Source organism: Gopherus flavomarginatus, chromosome 10 (genome assembly GCF_025201925.1).
Source record: "Gopherus flavomarginatus isolate rGopFla2 chromosome 10, rGopFla2.mat.asm, whole genome shotgun sequence".
NCBI classification, from domain to species: domain Eukaryota; kingdom Metazoa; phylum Chordata; order Testudines; family Testudinidae; genus Gopherus; species Gopherus flavomarginatus.
Window position 1 is genome coordinate 73,086,274 of NC_066626.1, and position 17,978 is coordinate 73,104,251.

At 44.6% G+C, this 17,978-nt stretch overlaps 1 protein-coding gene across 2 annotated transcripts; it reads right to left on the reverse strand.

Annotated features, from left to right (window-relative positions):
* Positions 1–6,231: 6,231 nt before the first annotated feature.
* On the reverse strand, positions 6,232–15,037 carry TSN (translin). Of its 2 annotated transcripts, none has more exons than XM_050917181.1 (6): positions 14,851–15,037; positions 14,589–14,682; positions 10,323–10,419; positions 9,218–9,333; positions 8,418–8,539; positions 6,232–7,920 (listed from the first exon to the last, which is right to left on the reverse strand). In XM_050917181.1, the coding sequence occupies exons 1-6, from the start codon at positions 14,914–14,916 to the stop codon at positions 7,684–7,686; spliced, it is 732 nt and encodes a 243-aa protein (XP_050773138.1). In that variant the 5' UTR covers positions 14,917–15,037; the 3' UTR covers positions 6,232–7,683. The 2 variants fall into 2 exon arrangements, with proteins under 2 accessions (XP_050773138.1, XP_050773139.1); XM_050917182.1 differs by having other exon boundaries at positions 8,418–8,497; positions 14,851–15,035.
* Between the last annotated feature and the right edge of the window lie 2,941 nt (positions 15,038–17,978).

The following is a 17,978-nucleotide window of genomic DNA, read 5'->3' on the forward strand; positions in this document are numbered from 1 at the left end:
GCTCTGTTCATTCCCTCTGAAGCACCTGGCATTGGCCACTGGCAGAAGACTGGATACTGGACCATTGGCTGACCCAGCATGGCCATTCTTATGTTCTTACTAGTGGCTGTTTGAATAACTGGGCGTCTTTAAATTGAGACGTCTCAGTTCTCTGAGACTGAGAGAACGAGCCGTTTCAGAAGAGGCTTTCACCTGAACTAGACAGGGCCTGCCAGCTAGTGCAAGTCCTGTTGATCTTACTCTGTACAACTGCTTCGATATCAACATTTGTCAGATTCCAGATATTTCTAGATTTCTTGGGAAAAGTCCTTCTACCCAATTCTTAGTAAAACAGGCACATTCCCTCTAGAGAAGACAAATGGAGGCTCCCATTCAGAAGCCCAATAACAGATCATGGGTATATTATTATTTACTGAGCAGAAACAATGCACTGTAGACTCATGGATATTATTTTTTGAGCAGAAACAATGTGCTCGGTACTGTACAACCATATAAGGACTGAATTGTTATACTAAAAAGCTTACAGTCATAGAGCTACAAGTCTTTGCCTAGGACAATCTGCAACAACTAACAGCTCAATTGTGAAGCCTGTCTAACTTAACAGGGTCTAGTTATGTTTTAAACATTATTTGCCTTTAATGGATCCTCCGTATACTCAGCTGCTCCTGTCCTTTTAATTTACAGCTGTTGAAAGGGAATCTGCGTATGGACTAATTTCCAGGGTATTGAATGTTTCAATTCTATGTAGCGAGTACACAAAACAAGGAAGATGAAAGACTCATCACAATTAACAAGGTAAGAGATTTTCCATTCTTGCTAGACACTTTATAAAGACAAATCTGGACCATCCATCTGCAGGGAGGTATGAACTAACTCAGCATCATGTGCAGTGTGACTTACTCCACAGCCTTGGAGATTACAGATATGGGGAAAATATAGCACCAATATTTCAGAAACCTGGACAAAAAGCATTATAAGCTATTATAAGCATCCTGAGGGAGCAGGATGAATACAAGTCAGCCACGCAGATGTGTGTTCAAAGCTGTTCTCAAGCCCTTTAAATGACTTCTCAGAGGTGTGACAATCTGCATAGCAACATTCCGGATATTGTCTGTTCTTTCACAAATGGACCATTCTTAGCACTGTCCTTTGCTCTTTTAAAAAGGAGGGTGCTGCTATTTTATTCAGTCAGAAATCTTGCTTCAGGAAATAACACAGCAACAAGTCGCCTAGCAAACCTCCAGTGCAAGAGTTTTAATTGTCCTTAATAAGCAGAGAGAAGCAAATGAGCGGCAAGGGAACCTGCAATTACAGACTGTCCTCAATTAATTAGTGCTTGGTCCTGAACACAAGCTAGGGGAGATATTAAACAGCACAATAGGCTCATTGCTTCAAAAAACCACACACCTGCCCACAGCCGTAAATCCAGCCCAACAAGCTGCTCTGGTCTCCAGACAGCTCTTCTTTTAGCTCTCTATTAAGCCACAGTATCTAGCTGCAGGCAGCGCCTTAATGAAAGGAAATGGAATAAGTTGGTGCCTTAAGAGTCAAAGTCTGTGTGAATGCCCTGGGGATCTGATGCAGTTACTTTCCATCCCTGCTAATGTACCTAGCCCATAGTCACTCTCCCAGCTGAAAAGGCTTGTATAGCCCTTCTACGCAGAACCATATTTTAGCAGCATGGAGAAGGCAAGTTATTTGTCCACAGAGGGAACTCAGGGCAAGTCTATCAGAAGTGAAAGCAGTTGGGAGAGAAAAGTTACAATTGTCCAACTTTCCTGCAGATTCACTTAAAATCTACAACTGCAACAGGTGGAGTTGAAACTAACCAAGACAGCCCTTCTGGCATCCATAGCCACGTCACCTCTGTCCCTGTTCACTCCTATTTCCTGAAAGCTTTTAACAAGAGCTGGAAGCATTGGCTCTTAGGTCAGCACTTTCACTCCTCCCCAAGGACTGAGTCACTGCTTGTTCTTATACTGCACACAATCAACTTGAACTGCCCTTTATACCGAGGCAAGGGAGAGGTGGAGGAGCGACCTTAGGAAGAGCAGGGCAAAACACAAAGCATGGAAATGTTACCCTGGAGAGCTCTCTCTGGAATGTCAACTCTGGCATAAGTGCTTCAGAAAATACCTTCGGTGCAGTGATTTCCCTACACCCCCCCTGAATTTCCCCAACACCCCCCCTCCCCAGTTTTGTGAGCTAGTTACATACCAATTTAGTGACTGTTTGGAAATCTGAATTTAAACTGAAACATTAATACACACTTTAAAAGCTTATACAGTGTATGATAAAATATGTGTATCTGAAAAAGTATAATAGATTTGAAAAGTATGAACATAGACTAGCTTCCTTGCTTCCTTATATAGCTGTTGTTTTTTATGATGTCAGTGCATTCATTTCGGTGATGTTGGCCATGATTTGTAAGCGAAGTCTAAATGAGCTCTCCCTGACAGCTAGTGATGAGCTGGGGCTGTGGGGAAAGGCTTCAGGGCCAGATTATATTTACATTCACACCTGATCTACCTAGGTATCCAGCAAACAGAGCTGTGTTGTCCAAGTGACAGATTTTGGCTGGGGTTGGGTTACAAACCACTTGAACGTGGGGGGAAATGGGGGATGAAATGTTGTTCTTATTGTATGAGTAAAGGGCAGTAGGACTGTACTTAGCCTGTGGTGATTTGAAGGCATCAAGAGAGAAGGTGGGGACCTGTCCCTCTCCACTGTTTAAAGACAGAGCTGATTAGGCTCCATAGAGAGTCTTTTGTTCTGTTAAGTGACCACCACAGCTGAAATCACTGACAATCAGGTCTAAGTGCTTAGTCCTGTTGTGGGGACAGTGTTTTTGTGTAAGAGACAGCCCAGACTGCACTAGCAGCGAGCGAGGTTCCCACACTGAAAGCTCAGCTGAAATCACTGAGAGCTGGTGGAACCTCAAGAGACCAACTCGCAGAGGTCACAGTGGCAGGTGGCAGCAGAAGATGACTGTGCAGGGCCATTGGCAACAGAGCAGCAGAGTGAACGATGGCACAATGAACAGACATGGCCAAAGCGAACAATGAGCAGCTGGAAGAACAAGCAAGGTACCTTCTTGTCCCCCACCTGGGAGGTGTACTCACGTGAAAGCACCTCTGAACTCTGAGTCTCCACTGACGAAGGACAACACCGGTGAGTGGAGTGCGGTGGAGGGAAAAGTAAGGGGCATGTTAAATAAACATTTGTTTGTTGGACTATATTTTAGTCACTTTGCTCTGGAATGCTAGATTTGTGACTGAGAATGGAAACTTATATAAATATATTTCCTAGTAGGCCAAGATTTTTAAAATGCATTATTTGCCAAGGTTGTTATCTCACATTGTTGCTATCTTGGGAGGTCATTATGTTGGGGAGTTTCTGTACTAAACATTTTTATTATTATAATTAATTTTTACATAAAATGGTCATACTGAGTCAGATCAATGGTCCATATAGCCCAGTACCCTGTCTTACAACAGTGGTCAAGGCCAGGTGCTTCAGAGGGAATGAACAGAACAGGTAATCATCAAGTGACCATACCTTGTTGCCCATTCCCAGTTTCTGGCAAACAGGCTAGGGACACTCAGAGCATGATGTTGCATCCCTCCCCATCCTGGCTAATAGCCACAGATGGACCTATTCTCCAGGAATTTATCTAGTTCTTTTTATAACCCTGTCATAGTTTTGGTCTTCACAGCATCCCCTGGCAAAGAGTTCCCTGGGTTGACTTTTTATATTGTGTGAAGTACTTCCTTTTGGTTTTTTAAAACCTGCTGCCTATTTAATTTCATTGGGTGACTGCTAGTTCTTCTGTTATGTGAAGGATTAAATAAAATTTCCTTATTCACTTTCTTCGCACCAGTCAAGATTTTGTAGACCTCTATCATATCCCCTTTAGTCATCTCTTTTCTAAGCTGAAAATTCCCTGTCATTTTAATCTCTCCTCCTGTCTCATACCCCTGATCATTTTAGTTGCCCATCTCTGTACCTTTTCCAATTCCAATATATGTTTTTTAGGATGGGTGACCAGATCTGCACACAATATTCAAGGTGTGCACGTACCATGGATTTATATAGAGGCAATATGGTATTTTCTGTCTTATTATCTATCCCTTTCTTAATGATTCCCAACATTGTTTGCTTTTTTGACTGCTGCTGCACATTGAGTGGATGTTTTCAGAGAACTATCCACAATGACTCCAAGATCTCTTTCATGAGTGTTAACAGCTAATTTAGACCCCATCATTTTGTATGTGTAGTTGAGATTGCTTTCCAATGTGCATTACTTAGCATTTATCAACACTGAATTTCAATTGCTATTTTGTTGCTCAGTCACCCAGTTTTGTGAGATCCCTTTGTAGCTCTTCGCAGTCTGCCTGGGCCTTAACTATCTTGAATAGTTCTGTATCATCTGCAGATTTTGCCACCTCACTGTTTACCCATTTTTCCAGATGAATATGTTGAACAGTACTGGTCCCAGTACTGACCCCTCAAGGATACCACTATTTGTCTCTCTCCATTCTGAAAACTGATAATTTATTCCTACCCTTTGTTTCCCATCTTTTAACCAGTTACTGATCCATGAGAGGACTGCCCTCTTATTCCATGATGGCTTACTTTTCAAAAGTCCATTTAAATTAAATACATTTTTTTAATTTTTTTTTTAGAAATCTAGATCTGTTGTGTGTTTTGGTGTAACTTGCATTATTCTTATGTTAAATTTGCATAAACCTAACAAAACATTTACTTTATTCATCTTTTTTTATTTATCTCATTGGTCCTGACACCCCCACTGTAAATTCGAACACCCCCCCTAATTTCAATTCCTGGGGAAACCACTGCTTCGGTGGTTGTTGAGGCAGGCTTTCCAGTGCCTCTGCTCTGACTCACTGCCCCTTTCAGCTGATAGTGTGTAGTGGGGAGGGTATTCAAGACCAAATAAGAGTTATTACTTTCACTACAGCTTTGTTTGAAGATTCATCACGAGTCAGATCGTCAAAAACTCCTGACCTTGCTATACTTTTGCAGGCTTCAGGGAAGAACTGCCTCTCACCATGCTCCTGGGCTAAGTGGCTTCCGCTTACCAACATGATCTTTGGAGCAGAGACCATCAGCTACAGGCCACTCCCTCCCCCAAACTGAGTCTTTCAGGGGAATTTTAATTCCCCTTCCCCTGTTTCTAAGCCAGTGGCAGCTGGCAAAACAACACATGCAGCTCTGGGGCAGAAACGTACCCTTTTCTTTGGCACAAATGCTAGGGAAGAGAAGCCCAAGGCTTTTTTGCATTCAGCTACATACAACTCCAGAGGTTTCCTCGTTACTGCTCTAAAGCTTATGGGGCTTTTCTGCCCCCAGGATCTTTCAAGAAGCTGCTGCAGCAGGAACATTTTCCTCTGTGCTCCCTGCTGCAGCCTACTGAGCAAACTCTGCTGCTTCCTACACCCTATCCACTCACCGAGACAAGCATTTAGAATGAAGAATGCAGCTCATACTTGGTGGCCTAGAATGATCTTGCTAGGGGAGAGAGAGGCTACCCAGTGTTCCCCTTCCTGCTCCCCAGACACCTGGAGACCCAGGGGAGGGTTACTAGTTATCTAGCCCCAGGAGCACCACATTGGAAAGATCCCTCCTGAAGACATAGAGAATGTTGGTGGAATGGGCGTGGTCAAGAGAAGATGTTGAACTTCTGCTGCTTGCGACGGCTTTGAGAGGAAGCATGGTCCAGTGGTTAGGGTCCTACCGTAAAAGTAAGGAGACCTGGCTTCAATTCCCCACTCCCCCAGGCTTACTGTGTGATCTTAGGTAAGTGACAATCTCCGTACCTCAGTTTCCCTGCTATAAAACAGCAGTAATATCAGTCCCCTCTCTCGTATGAGGATAAATACATTAAAGATTGTGAGGCACTCAGGTACCACAATAACAGAGGCCACGTAAGTACCGAAGACGGAACCTCTGTGTTCAAGTCCCCACACAACAGAATCCCAAACACATATTCTGAGGTTTTATAAATTCACAGCTTAATCCTCACTCCTCCTTGATCCCAGATGGCCAATCCAGTTTCCCAGCTAACACACGGAATCGTATGTTAATCAACCAATTTTAAAGTGGCAGGGTGAATTTGTATTAAAAACTCCTCCAGCAGGACTGTAGGATGAAAAGCGGTGACATTAACACACATCAGGCAAAAGACAGAATTACCAGATGGACACGAAGTGAAAGAACAGTTTTTATTGGTCAAGATAACAAAGAAACTTGTTTCTCCCAATGATTTTTTTAAAACAAGCTTTAACAGCTAACTGCAAAACTTTTACAAACTAAGAGATTCACTGGAATTTCAACAACTGCTTGTAACTTTGCTTGTTTACATTCGACAAGTGGTATTGGTATCCTTTGGAAACAGTCCTTATCCCAGACAAATTATATTTAAAGAAGAAAAACTAGGGCATTACACAAAATGGTAAAAAAGTTACGTAAAATTCAAATGAATTCCTTTAGGAAAGAGGTATAAACACCCTGTGTGATGTGTGAATTTGCATGTTGACATAATGGAAAAAACAGGTTGTTTGGGTATAAAAATCTCATATGCAAACTAGACTAGAAGTTAATTTTTCCCTTTTCTTAAGATACAAACATTTTATTACACGAACTAACTACCTGGGATCTTTAAAAACAAAAAACAAACAACAAACAAAAACCCAACAGAACTTCTGGCCTATTCAGAAACAAAGTACTCAGAACCCACAAGATGCCTGCACTTTATCAGGTGTTCCTTAGCAAGTATGTGCTAGAAGGTCTGGATAGTCAGAAAGGTAATTACGTAGAGTACACAGAATAAAATGATTCACTTTAAAATTCAACATTGTTTACCCACAGTAGTGAACAATGCCAACAAGCAAAAGCAGACATTTCTGAGAAACAACCGGCTGTCTTTCTGGTAACAAAAAGCTTGTCGTTTAAAAAATAATACTGAGATGCCTGGACACTGAGATGCCTGGATACGATATGCCAAAGTTATATGGAAAAGACTGATTCCCAGTGATATGTCTACAAGAGCTGCTTAGCCTAATTTTGCAGTTTAGTGTTTTTGATATCCTGTAACCAGTAAATAAGATCAGGGCAATAAACTGCTATACAAGTCTCTGCTGCTCAAGTTACTAAAGTGGGTGCAAATTACAAAAAAAAAAAAAAAATTGTCATTGAAGATCATTTTTTTTTTTAAAAAGGAATTGAACACTGTCTCTCAAAATGCCACATCATATCTGCATTAAGCTGCATCCCATTCACACCCCTTTGAGGGTGTGTAGGCACAGAAAACTGAAGCACATCACTGGCAGAACAATACAGCGGTGGAGCTGGAGTGACTCCACAGAACTAAGCGGGAATTTCAGCAGCAGGAAGTTCTTGACAGCTACTGCTATGGTACACGGAACAGCGGTGTGTGTTTGACAGAGTAACTTCACTGGAAACAGAAAGCCTGCTGCCCTTCTCTAGACACGATTTTACAAAACATTGTGTGTTCTAACACCCGTACTACACATTTGGTAAGAAAATAGAGAGCACTTTTCCGCTTGTGGTTCTTCTAAACTACGGCAGGAGGGCTTTGCTAACACCTCCCTCACTGGCAACCATCTGAGGTAATCCATGATGCTGCTAGAACAGCAGCTTCTATTTCTCTCCCCCAGCATCACTCGCTGCTTCCTTATTGAGTCCTCGGATTGACAAGTCATAAACCACTTCCTCAATTTTCTTGACGTCGTACTTCAAGCCGTCATAGCGCTTCCTCAAGGAGTCATTTTTCAGATTGAGGAGACGGAAGCCAGAATCCAGCTCATTAATGAAGGTGGAGATGCGAAGAGGACGAGAGTAGTCACCTGCGGTGACACTGTTCACTGCCAGCCTAGACTGCGGGGGAAACAAGTCAGATGGTATGGAAGAAGGTTGACTACACATGCAACTACCAAGTCAGATCTCTCAAGATCCTTCTGAAGACAGAGGTCGCCTACCTTAATCTGTCTCTACAGCCAAACATGCTTTTCCTGTCAGTTTACTGTATGAAGAAGCATCAACGTATGGTAATCAGACTAGTTATACTCATCATATAGAATGGCTTCTTGCGTAACGAGAATCCTTGGCTTTCAATCAAGGCACTGATTTGAATCTGGACAGGATTAAGTTGAAGTAGGCACTTAGTTCTTCCCTTTCTGAGGTTCACTCCTAGTTGCTACCTTAGCATTTCATAGTAGCTGGAAAGGTTAGTTAGCTCAGAGTTCAATACCAGGGCATTATGCAATGTAACTTCTACCCTCCCCAAACGCAGGGTCTGGAAAACAAGCTACTGGCCATTCATTTTTGGTTGGTTTCAGATCAGTTATCAATTTGTGTAAATAACTTTTACTTACTAACTCACTGGCAAGAGTCAGAATCCCAGAGAGGTAGTCTTCAATGTCCAGGTGAAAACCTCTCTCACGATCAGCCTCAACTAAGGTGAAAACCAGAGTTGCAATGTGAATCAATATCATACCTGAACACAAGCAGCAAGTTAGAAATGTCTTGATTCCAAGTCAGCTACAGAAGACATTTCAAACATAAGAAATCCGATGGCAATATAGAAGTCAGTTGTTTCCCCACATATAATGTAAGTACTTTGACCTGGCTCCCATGTTGGTTTAATATCTGACATGTCCTCTACCTACGAGACAATACCTTACACTTGATCCAACAGGATCACAGAAGTACAAGAGTTTTCTGTTGTAAAACTTTTAGTCCTCCTGAATTTTTTTTTAAAAACATCCTCTGCTCTGTGCAGCGTTATAGCTCCAAAACATTAACTACGCTAACTTCTTATTTAACATTTAAAACAAAAGTAGTGGGAGGAAAAAACAGACAAAGCAAAGTCAACATCCTAGGCAAATTTAATTTCACGTGGTTTGGTCAAATAGCCTTAAGACTACACAATTACTTTCCTAAACTGCCACATTAAGCAAAAAAGAGTCTTTATTTTTCCCAGATTAAAATTTTTTGTAGTCTGGTTTGCATCTTTATGAAGATAAATTTCTGCTGGTGTTTAATCTGTTCATTCCATAGGAAATTAAATCTAACTCTTCTGACCAATCTGGCATTTTGCACCTTGCCATGTCTCTGCAAACCACTAAATTTAAGAACTTCACAACTTTATCCAGTTTAATTAACACGAACTTACTTCCAAGTATTTCTGTAACTACTTCTCGTGTCACTAATGTTTCTGTCTCCAAGTAGACAACAAATGCTGCCAGAAACACCAAGCGCTGTAGCACAAACCTCCAGTGTTCGTGAAATCTATATTGAAACACACAATGAATGAAGGTGAAAAAAATAATTCAAGACGTTTTTACAACTTGCATTAGTACGGACTGAAGATTAAGACTGAAAGTATTACATATCTAGTCTACCTTATACTATGCGTGCTGCATGTTTACTTTCAGCACTGCACTTCAGTTGGACACACTGCAAAGATGACAGAACTGAAGTTTCATAGCTACCGATCCAAAAGTTACATTTTGATACAAACAATGGCAATGAAAAGTATTCCACCCAACAAATATGGGTTTAGTGTGTCAGTCTGAGCTTGAGGGCTTGGCAACCTGAACAACTCAAGGGGCTCAGTGCGGGATGATCAACAGACATGTACGAGATGCAAGATAACCTGTCGGAGGGTTCACCTCCTCTCTCCAATCCTTTGTAATGGCTAACCTCGTGTGAGCTGGCAATGGATTTAACTGACAAGATTCCTGCTCTCTGAAGTACTCTTGTCAGAAGTCCCCTACTGGCAGGGAAAGCAAACAAGGGCCAAAGAGGACTGCCTCATTTTGGAATAATTCCCAATATCAAATGTACGTTTCATGACAGATTTTGAGCTTAGTTTTCAGAAATGCAACTAACAACTAATTAAAGTGAATGGAGGTGTGAGTGCTCAACGCCTCTGAAAATCAGGCCCTTAATTAGAGCTACTCAAAACAAAGCCAAAATTATTTGTTAGGAAGTCTTCAAAACAATAGAAAATGAAAATTTTCAACTTTCAAAAAATGATTCTAGTAAGGAAAAAAAATGTTTTTCTGAAAGCTGAACAATTTTACCAAAAAGTTTGCTCAAATAGCCATTTTTGATTCATGAAAAAAGTGTCAACCAATGCTACCCTTAATTTGTAGAGTAGAAAAAAATGTTGGGGCCTATACACCTTCATGGTATCCTTTTAAGTTAAAGTGTGTAATACCCATTTAGAATATTAAAACTTTGCCATCAGTATGGTTATTTGCAATCTTACAGACCTGTAGTACTGATCAGCTGGAAACTTGGTCTTCAGAGATGCTAGCTGTGTTCTGACTGTACCAAAGTGTTCTCGGGCCTTCTGACACTTCTTTGGTACTGAAAAAAAGAAACAGTGCAACATTTAGGAACTTGCAAAACTAATTTTTGCAAAAGAATCCTATGAATGTACGTAGTGCTACTTAAAGTTCTCCAATCAGCACACTCATGTTTACACATCAGTGCAACAAACAGGCTAAGTGACTTGAACAAGGTCACACCAGGAGTCAGTGGCAGAGCAATGAAGAGAATCCAGGAGGTCTGGTTCTCAGACCTGAATTCCAACCACTAGTCCACAATTCCAAGTTACATGAAAATAGTCACTCCATAATTATTTAGGAATCACTGGTCATCATTAAATCTCAGTCACATCACAGACACAGATCAGCAATAGCACGCAAATTAATAGACTACTCAACAATGGGAGATATACTTTCCTTTCTGTTCCAAATCAAATAACTCACTCACTACTAGATAAAAAGAAATATTATTACTATGGATAATAGCTGGGGTTGGATCTATGTTTTCCAGTAGCCCCTTCTGTTTTATATACATTTGAATTATGTTTCAAACCATCGTTACCTATAAGATTACCACTCACAATCAGCGGGATTTTAAGTCCCTGTTTAGAAAAGTAAGGTTTCAGGCTCATTTATCTACTAACCACTGCCACCTATAGGTTGCAAATATGACATACACCTTAACAGAAAACCATACAGCAATGTTTTGTTTTGCTACAACCAATGTAACAGTCTTATTTCAGCTTTTCTTATACATACAGAATTATACATGTGCATAGCAATTTATAGAGAGAAAGAGGAAAAAAAAAAAGGTCCTCAAAAAGTTTTTGTTTTTGTTTTACTTACTGAAAAACAGCAAAAGTGATGACAGACTATAGTGGGTATGAGGCAGGAAGAGATGAAAGTGTAACAATCTCCCCTTTAGGGGAAATGCACGTTACATAAATACCTTTTTTACCACAGTTTCATAATTAAGAGCCTGTATTGGATTTTACATGACCGTGCAATCAATCAATCAACCTGAAGAGACCATGCAGTGCCCACAGAGAAGGAAAAGAACTAACAGCAGGACAATAAAGGAAGAAGAGAAAGAGGGGTGATTGACAGAGCATGCAATAATGAACAGCACATAAAGCAGGAGTAAGACATGATCAACAATAAACCTCTGTATCAAGGAATGAAGACACTGGTTCAGATTTTCATATCCTTCTTGGGACCAGAGCCACACAACTCCCTTTGAAGTTAATGGTTAAAATCTCAATCTATAAGCTTTCAAATTGTTCACATCCAAGTCTTTTGTATGTCACCCTTTCTACAGCTGCCCAGAGTTCAGAAGTCCAGTACTCTATGTGCAGGCACGTTGAATTCTGGGAGGTTTTAAGTTATGACTGAAAACGCTGTGGCTTCTAACCGCACCTGTGTGAGGCAAGGATGCATTACGCCCACTTTCCAGTAGGAACGAGGCACAGACAGCTTCAAGGCCACAAACAAACTGTGTGGCAGAACTGAGAGGTGAATCCAGTTCTCCAAAGTCCCAGTCCAATGCCTGAGCCACAAGGCCACGCTCACCCAGGTATGAATAGCTATGGTATGGCAGTACCCGCACTTGGAGTGCAAGGGAAGTTCTTTAGCCATAGCAGTCCCACAGCACATGCAGTACTGTGCCTGCAAGAGCCCAAGAGCATCGGTGCCTTTTACCCTCCGCTCTATCAGTTCTGGTCAGAGACCAAATGAAGGGAGAACAGCATTTCTTGCTGGATGAGATCTCATATTGTTTGTGAGGAGTATACACTTATGGCGAATGTGTCAGCCTTTAGGTGGATATAAAAAAAAGGAGGAGGGATAGCTCAGTGGTTTGAGCATTGGCCTGTTAAACCCAGGTTTGAGAATTCAATCCTTGAGGGGGCCACTTAGGGATCTGGGGTAAAATCAGTACTTGGTCCTGCTAGTGAAGGCAGGGGGCTGGACTCGATGACCTTTCAAGGTCCCTTCCAGTTCTAAGAGATAGGTATATCTCCATTATTTTCAAAAATAAACCAATAATTATGAAGTCTACATAATAAAAAATAGGGAAAGACAACAGTCTTGTTTAGCTATCAGTCCCTCAAATAAAAGGTTGTTATCAATCTCTGTGCTAATCAATATATTTAGGTTCCAGCCAAACAGCTGATATAAGGAGGGTCAAATCACTGCCAGGTTGAAGCTAATGTTGAGATTATAGCTCTGATATCAATTAAGGTAATCTGCACAAATAACTGGTGGTTAGATGATAGCCAATTTCTTCTTACCCACCAAAACAGGGGTTACAAGGAAGCATTCCAATACAATTCAAGATGACACAGCTTGTTGCATTTAATGTTCAAATAGCACCTTGGGGGAAGACATGATCTTTCATGACTCATAGATTATAAACCCAGAATGAACCATTTTGATCATCTAGTCTGACCTCCCATATAACACAAGCCACAGGACTTTCCTAAATTAATTCCTGTTCAAGCTAGAGCACATCTTTTACAAAAAGACATCCAATCTTGATTTTAAAATGCACGGTGATGGAGAATCCAACACATTCCTTGTCAAGCTGTTAACCACCCTTGCTGTTAAAGCTTTGCATCTTATTTCTAGTCTGAGTTTGTTCAGCTTCAGTGCCCAGCTATTGGATCTTGTTATATGTTTGGCTACTAGACTGAAGAGCCCTCTAACACCAAATTTTTGTTCCCCATGTAAATTCTCATAGTTTATGGGGTCACTGGATCGCAAGCTTCTTAGATAAGATATGACGACTGAACTCCACTATAAGATGACTCGTTTTCCAAACCTTTAATTACTCTCATAGGTTTTCTCTGAACCCTTTCAAATTTATCAATCCGTCTTGAACTGTAGACACCAGAACTGGACGCAGTAGTCTAGCAGCAGAAGCACTAGTGCCAAATATACAATAACCTCTCTACTCTTACTATACATTCCCATTTATGCATCCAAAGACCACATTAGCCCTTTGGCCACAGCATCACAGTGGGAGCTCACATTCGTTTGATGATCCACCGTGACCGCAAAGTTGTCAATGCTTTCCAGGATGGAATCCTGTATCTGTAGAAATGCCCTATGTTCTTTGTTCCTACATGAATGCCCTTACATTTGGCCATACTGAAATGTATGTTAGTCACCTGGATTGCTTGATGAATTGGGCAGTAACAATCAGTGACCTGTCCACTCTTTTACCACTCCCCCAATGTCTGAATCAACAACAAACTTTCAGTAATGATTTTATGTTTTTTTCCAGGTCATTGACAAAAAATGTAAATAGTCTACTGACAAGAACCGACCCAATTAGAAACACACTGGCTAAATGATGATTGTCTGTTTGAAACCTATCACTCAGCCAGTATTTATTCCATTTAATGTGTGCCATGTTGATTTTGTATCATTCCAGTCTCTTCATCAAGATGTTGTGCAATACCAAGTTAACTGCTTTACAGATGTCTATGTATGTTGCATCAACATTATTACTTTTATCAGCTAAGCTTGTAATCACATCAAAAGAAATATCAAGCTAGTTTGATAGGTTCTGTTTCCAGAAACCCTTCTTGATTGACATTAATATTAACCTTCTTTAATTCTTTATTAAAGAAGTCCCATATCAGCTGTTTATTCCCTCTGGGGCACCTTGTACTGGCCATTGTTGGAAGACAGGATACTGGGCTAGATGGACCTTTGGTCTGACCCTGTATGGCCATTCCTATGTTCTTAAGGTATAAGAAGGCAGAATGGACCTTCAAGGCCTAGAGGGGAGTGCTTGTGTTGCCTATGGCCAGTGGACTTGAGAAGCTGACCCACAGGAGGCACATGCTTCCTCATGCTAAAGGCAGGTGGAAGCAAAGTGCCTCGTAACCCCTGGGAAGTGTCACAGTAGGTCTCGGATTCCATTCTCAGCAACAGTGGTGGGGGGATTCAGTTTTCCTCAGGTGTTTTTCCCCCAGCAGTTTTTGCTTTGTTTCAGGTGTTGAGGGTCTTGCTGAAAAGAAGTTGCTTGACTAACAGTGGACAGGCTGAGAGTATAGTCAAGGAAAGTTGGTGTGTTTAAGGACAGATTATATATAAGTGTTTGATAGCATCCCTTCCCTGACCCTTTGTATCCTTAGCATGTAGGGATTTGGGGCAGATGCTGTCTTCCGGCTGTGACATCATTACTAATTACAAGTGACTTACTGTCCTGAAATCCAGCTCCCTGGTGAACCCCCTGCAGCAGCGTTAGGATCTCCCGAGCCGTCTGTTCCAGGGTCTGAACCACTTTCCTGATCTCCTGCAAGTCGACGGCAACACGTCAGGACATGGGATGGAGGAAGAAACCCCCAGCCCCGCCCCCCCCTCGGAGCCCTGGCGACACCCCGATCCCTGGCCAGGTGCGAGGGTAGCCCGCCCCTCCCCCGGCCGCGGCCCCGCCACGCGCCCAGCCCGGCTGGGCCCTGACCTCTCGGATGTCCTGGTCGGCGGTGAGGACCCCCTGCAGGGTGATGAACATCTCACTGACCGACATGGTGCCGCCAGGCCGGGCACGCAGGGAGCCGCCACCCAGGGGCTGGGACGCTCCCGGCGCTGCCTCCGAGCCGCCTCTCCCGCTCCCAGCCGGGGCCGCAACCGCTGCTCAGGGGCCTTCCCGCACTCAGGGCGCAGGCGCCACATGCGCGCGCGGCAGAGACTCGGGGTCCTTCCACCGCCGCGGCGCAGAGCTGCTGCCCTGCCTAGTGCCGGGCCCGCTACCATCGCCGCGAAGGCCTTCCGCATTCAGCACTGAAGCCGCTGCCCCTGCCACCCAGCGGGCCTCTACATCCCGCGTCGGGACCCCTTCCTCGGAGGGAGGGATTCCACACTCCGAGCACAAGGGTGCCCTAATCACTGCCTGGGCCCCCGCCCCGGGGTCCTTCTACGCTCCTGGCGCAGGGCATGACACACACCGAGGAAAACGGAAGTTGGCTACAGAGCGAGTTCAGCCCGCAAGGGGCCGCGGGAGCCATCTGGGACAGGCAGTGGGATAGCCCCCACCGGGCCAGCGTGCGCAGGCGCAGTGCGCTCTTCTCTACCCACGTGTCTTTCTTACCCTGTGGGGCTGTCCCCGTGTGGCCGCCTGCTTCCCTGGCAGCGGCCTGGCTCTCCCCGCAGGGCCCCAGCGTGCACTGGAGAAGCCGGGCCTGGGGGCGGCTGCAGGGAGGGGCTGCCCCCCCCCCCCCCGGCTCTGCAGGCCAGACTGTGATCACACACAATGGCCTCTGGGCTGACAGCTCCCCCCTCCCCCGCGCTCCGGAGCGGGCAAAGCTCGGCCGTGGCTGGGGAGAAGGGGGCTGACACCCGCCCCCCGCCAGCATCCCCAAAGGGGGGGGGGATGTTTGTGTTACCGGCCGGCTTCCCATCCCTTCACAAGCAGCTGGAGAGCTGCCCGCCGGGGTGCCCGGATAGCAGGGGTGTAAAATTAAGACATGGGGGCTGGGGGCACCTATATGGGAAAAAGCCCCAACTATCGGGACTGTCCCTATAACATCAGGACATCTGGTCACCCTACTGCCCAGAGGGAAAGGCGTGTCAGCGAAGGGAACTTGGCTGCAGTCCTCCATCTTGGCCTGATCCCCCCACAGCAGAAGCCTTTCATTCCACCACCACCTTATGCAGAACCCACGTCTTTAATCAGCCCCCAGCGTTTCATTCCGAAACCCCTTTGCACCAGCACTTTGTGCAACCCCCCCATTTTTGGGAGCTTGTGGGATGTCTTCACCATCTCCCCTATGCAGGGAGCAATAGCTCTTCACCCACTCCTCCAGGTTTGGGGAAGACAGTAGTTCAGGGGGTCTCTCTTCACCCCCACTGCAAAACTTCAGGGGACAGCAGCTCACATAGACTATTCATGCTTGGTGAGGACAGACATTCATTTCTTAACTCCCCTCACTTGGTTTAGGGGCTGGGACACAAGCCACCAGAGGTGGCTTACAAATCTCTCACCCTCTCTATCAGGTTGATCCTATTGGGATCCAGGAAGTGGAAGCCCACCCACTACTAAAGGACCGCCTCCCACCTAAGAGGAGGATCCACAGGACCTGGAAGCCAAGTAATTCCAGGGGACAACTAATAAAATAACAGGGTCGGAAGTGCAATCAAAGGGTCAAACAAAGGGAACCTGACGGGGACACTGAGCAGAGAATCCTGGACAGCGCCCACTGCTCCTTGAAGGCATCAAGGGAGCCAGTGGACGCCACCCAGAGGAACTCTGCCCAGATGCGTGAGCAGACAGAGGATCGGAAATAGGCCCCACAGTCACAGGAGACCCTGTCGACCAACCTTCTCTCCCTGGTTTTAGAGATGGCCATTTTAGCCAGGGCCAGGAGGAGGTTGACTAAGAGGCCCCGTGACTTTGCGGGGCCACAAATAGGGAGTGCGTAGATAAGAAGGTGAGGGTAAAAGTGCAACCAAAAATGTAACAAGATATTTAAGAGGAGCCGGAATAGGGGCTGCAACCTGGTGCATTCTAGGTAAATGTGCGCCAGAGTCTCCCTCATGCCGCAGAAGGGGCAGGTGCCCGGGATGGGGGTGAACCGTGCCAAGTACACACCCATGCTCACGGCCCCCTGGTGAGCTGCCAGCTGATATCCCCGGTGGGTCTTGGGACCAGGGTGGAGTATAGGCTGGCACACTGGGGCTCCTCACCCTCCAGAGGTGGCAGGAGGTCCCGCCACTTTGTCTCAGGGTGGGACACAAGGAAGTGAAGGGTGTGGAGCATGAGTGTGTATAGATGTTTCCTCGGCGTGGTCTGGAAATGAACTGGCTACAAATCGTGCAGCCAGCTCACAGTGAAGGGGCGAGGGGGAGGCCCTTGGGTCCATGGGGCAGGGGCCGACGAAAAGGTCCGGAGGGCTTGGGGTGGAGGGTGGGCAGAGCGTGCCCCTCTATCAGGTTGATTGGAGGCAGCAGCCTCACTGGATCTCTCTTCACCCCCGCACAAGGCTGGGCAGGGGCAGAAAGAGCATGGGGTCTCAATGTGTTTCCACTCACGGTTGGGAGGGCAGCCGTTTATGAGGACTCTTTCCAATCCACTCAGAATTTAGGGAATATATAGGGCCTACTCACATATATTCTATCAAAACTCAAACAACCTAAATCTTTATTTTACTGAACAAATTATTAATTATTATTTATATTACCATAGCGCCTAGGAGCTCTAGTCAGGGACCAGGACCACATTGTACCTGGTGTTGTACAAACAGAACAAAAAGACAGTCTATGCCCAAGGAGCTTACAACTTAAAGACAAGAGATGGATACAGACAGGAGAAATACAAGTAAATTGGATGATACTAGTCAGCATGATTAGCACAGCAGCAGCCTGACTGTTGTCAGCATTTTCGTAGGCATCAGAGAAAGAAAAGTTTTGCTAAGGAAACTCTGTAGGGGCCTCCTTCTGTCCCCATGGAAGTCTATATGGCCCAGATTCTCAGACATATTTTACTCCTGGGGGAATTCTGCAGAGCTGCTGGCTGCCACTACGGGCCGCTGGACTCTACACAGCCCAGCTCTCCGGCTTTCGTCCTGCGGGGATGGAGGTGCTCCATGCTTT

Coding starts and splice junctions, on each gene's coding strand:
- TSN (XM_050917181.1), bottom strand. CDS start 14,916: ATGTCGGTCAGTGAGATGTTCATCACCCTGCAGGGGGTCCTCACCGCC. Junction 10,420..14,588: donor GGGAGCTGGATTTCAGGACA/GTAAGTCACTTG, acceptor TCTTTTTTTCAG/TACCAAAGAAGTGTCAGAAG. Junction 8,540..9,217: donor AGTTACAGAAATACTTGGAA/GTAAGTTCGTGT, acceptor GCTTGTGTTCAG/GTATGATATTGATTCACATT.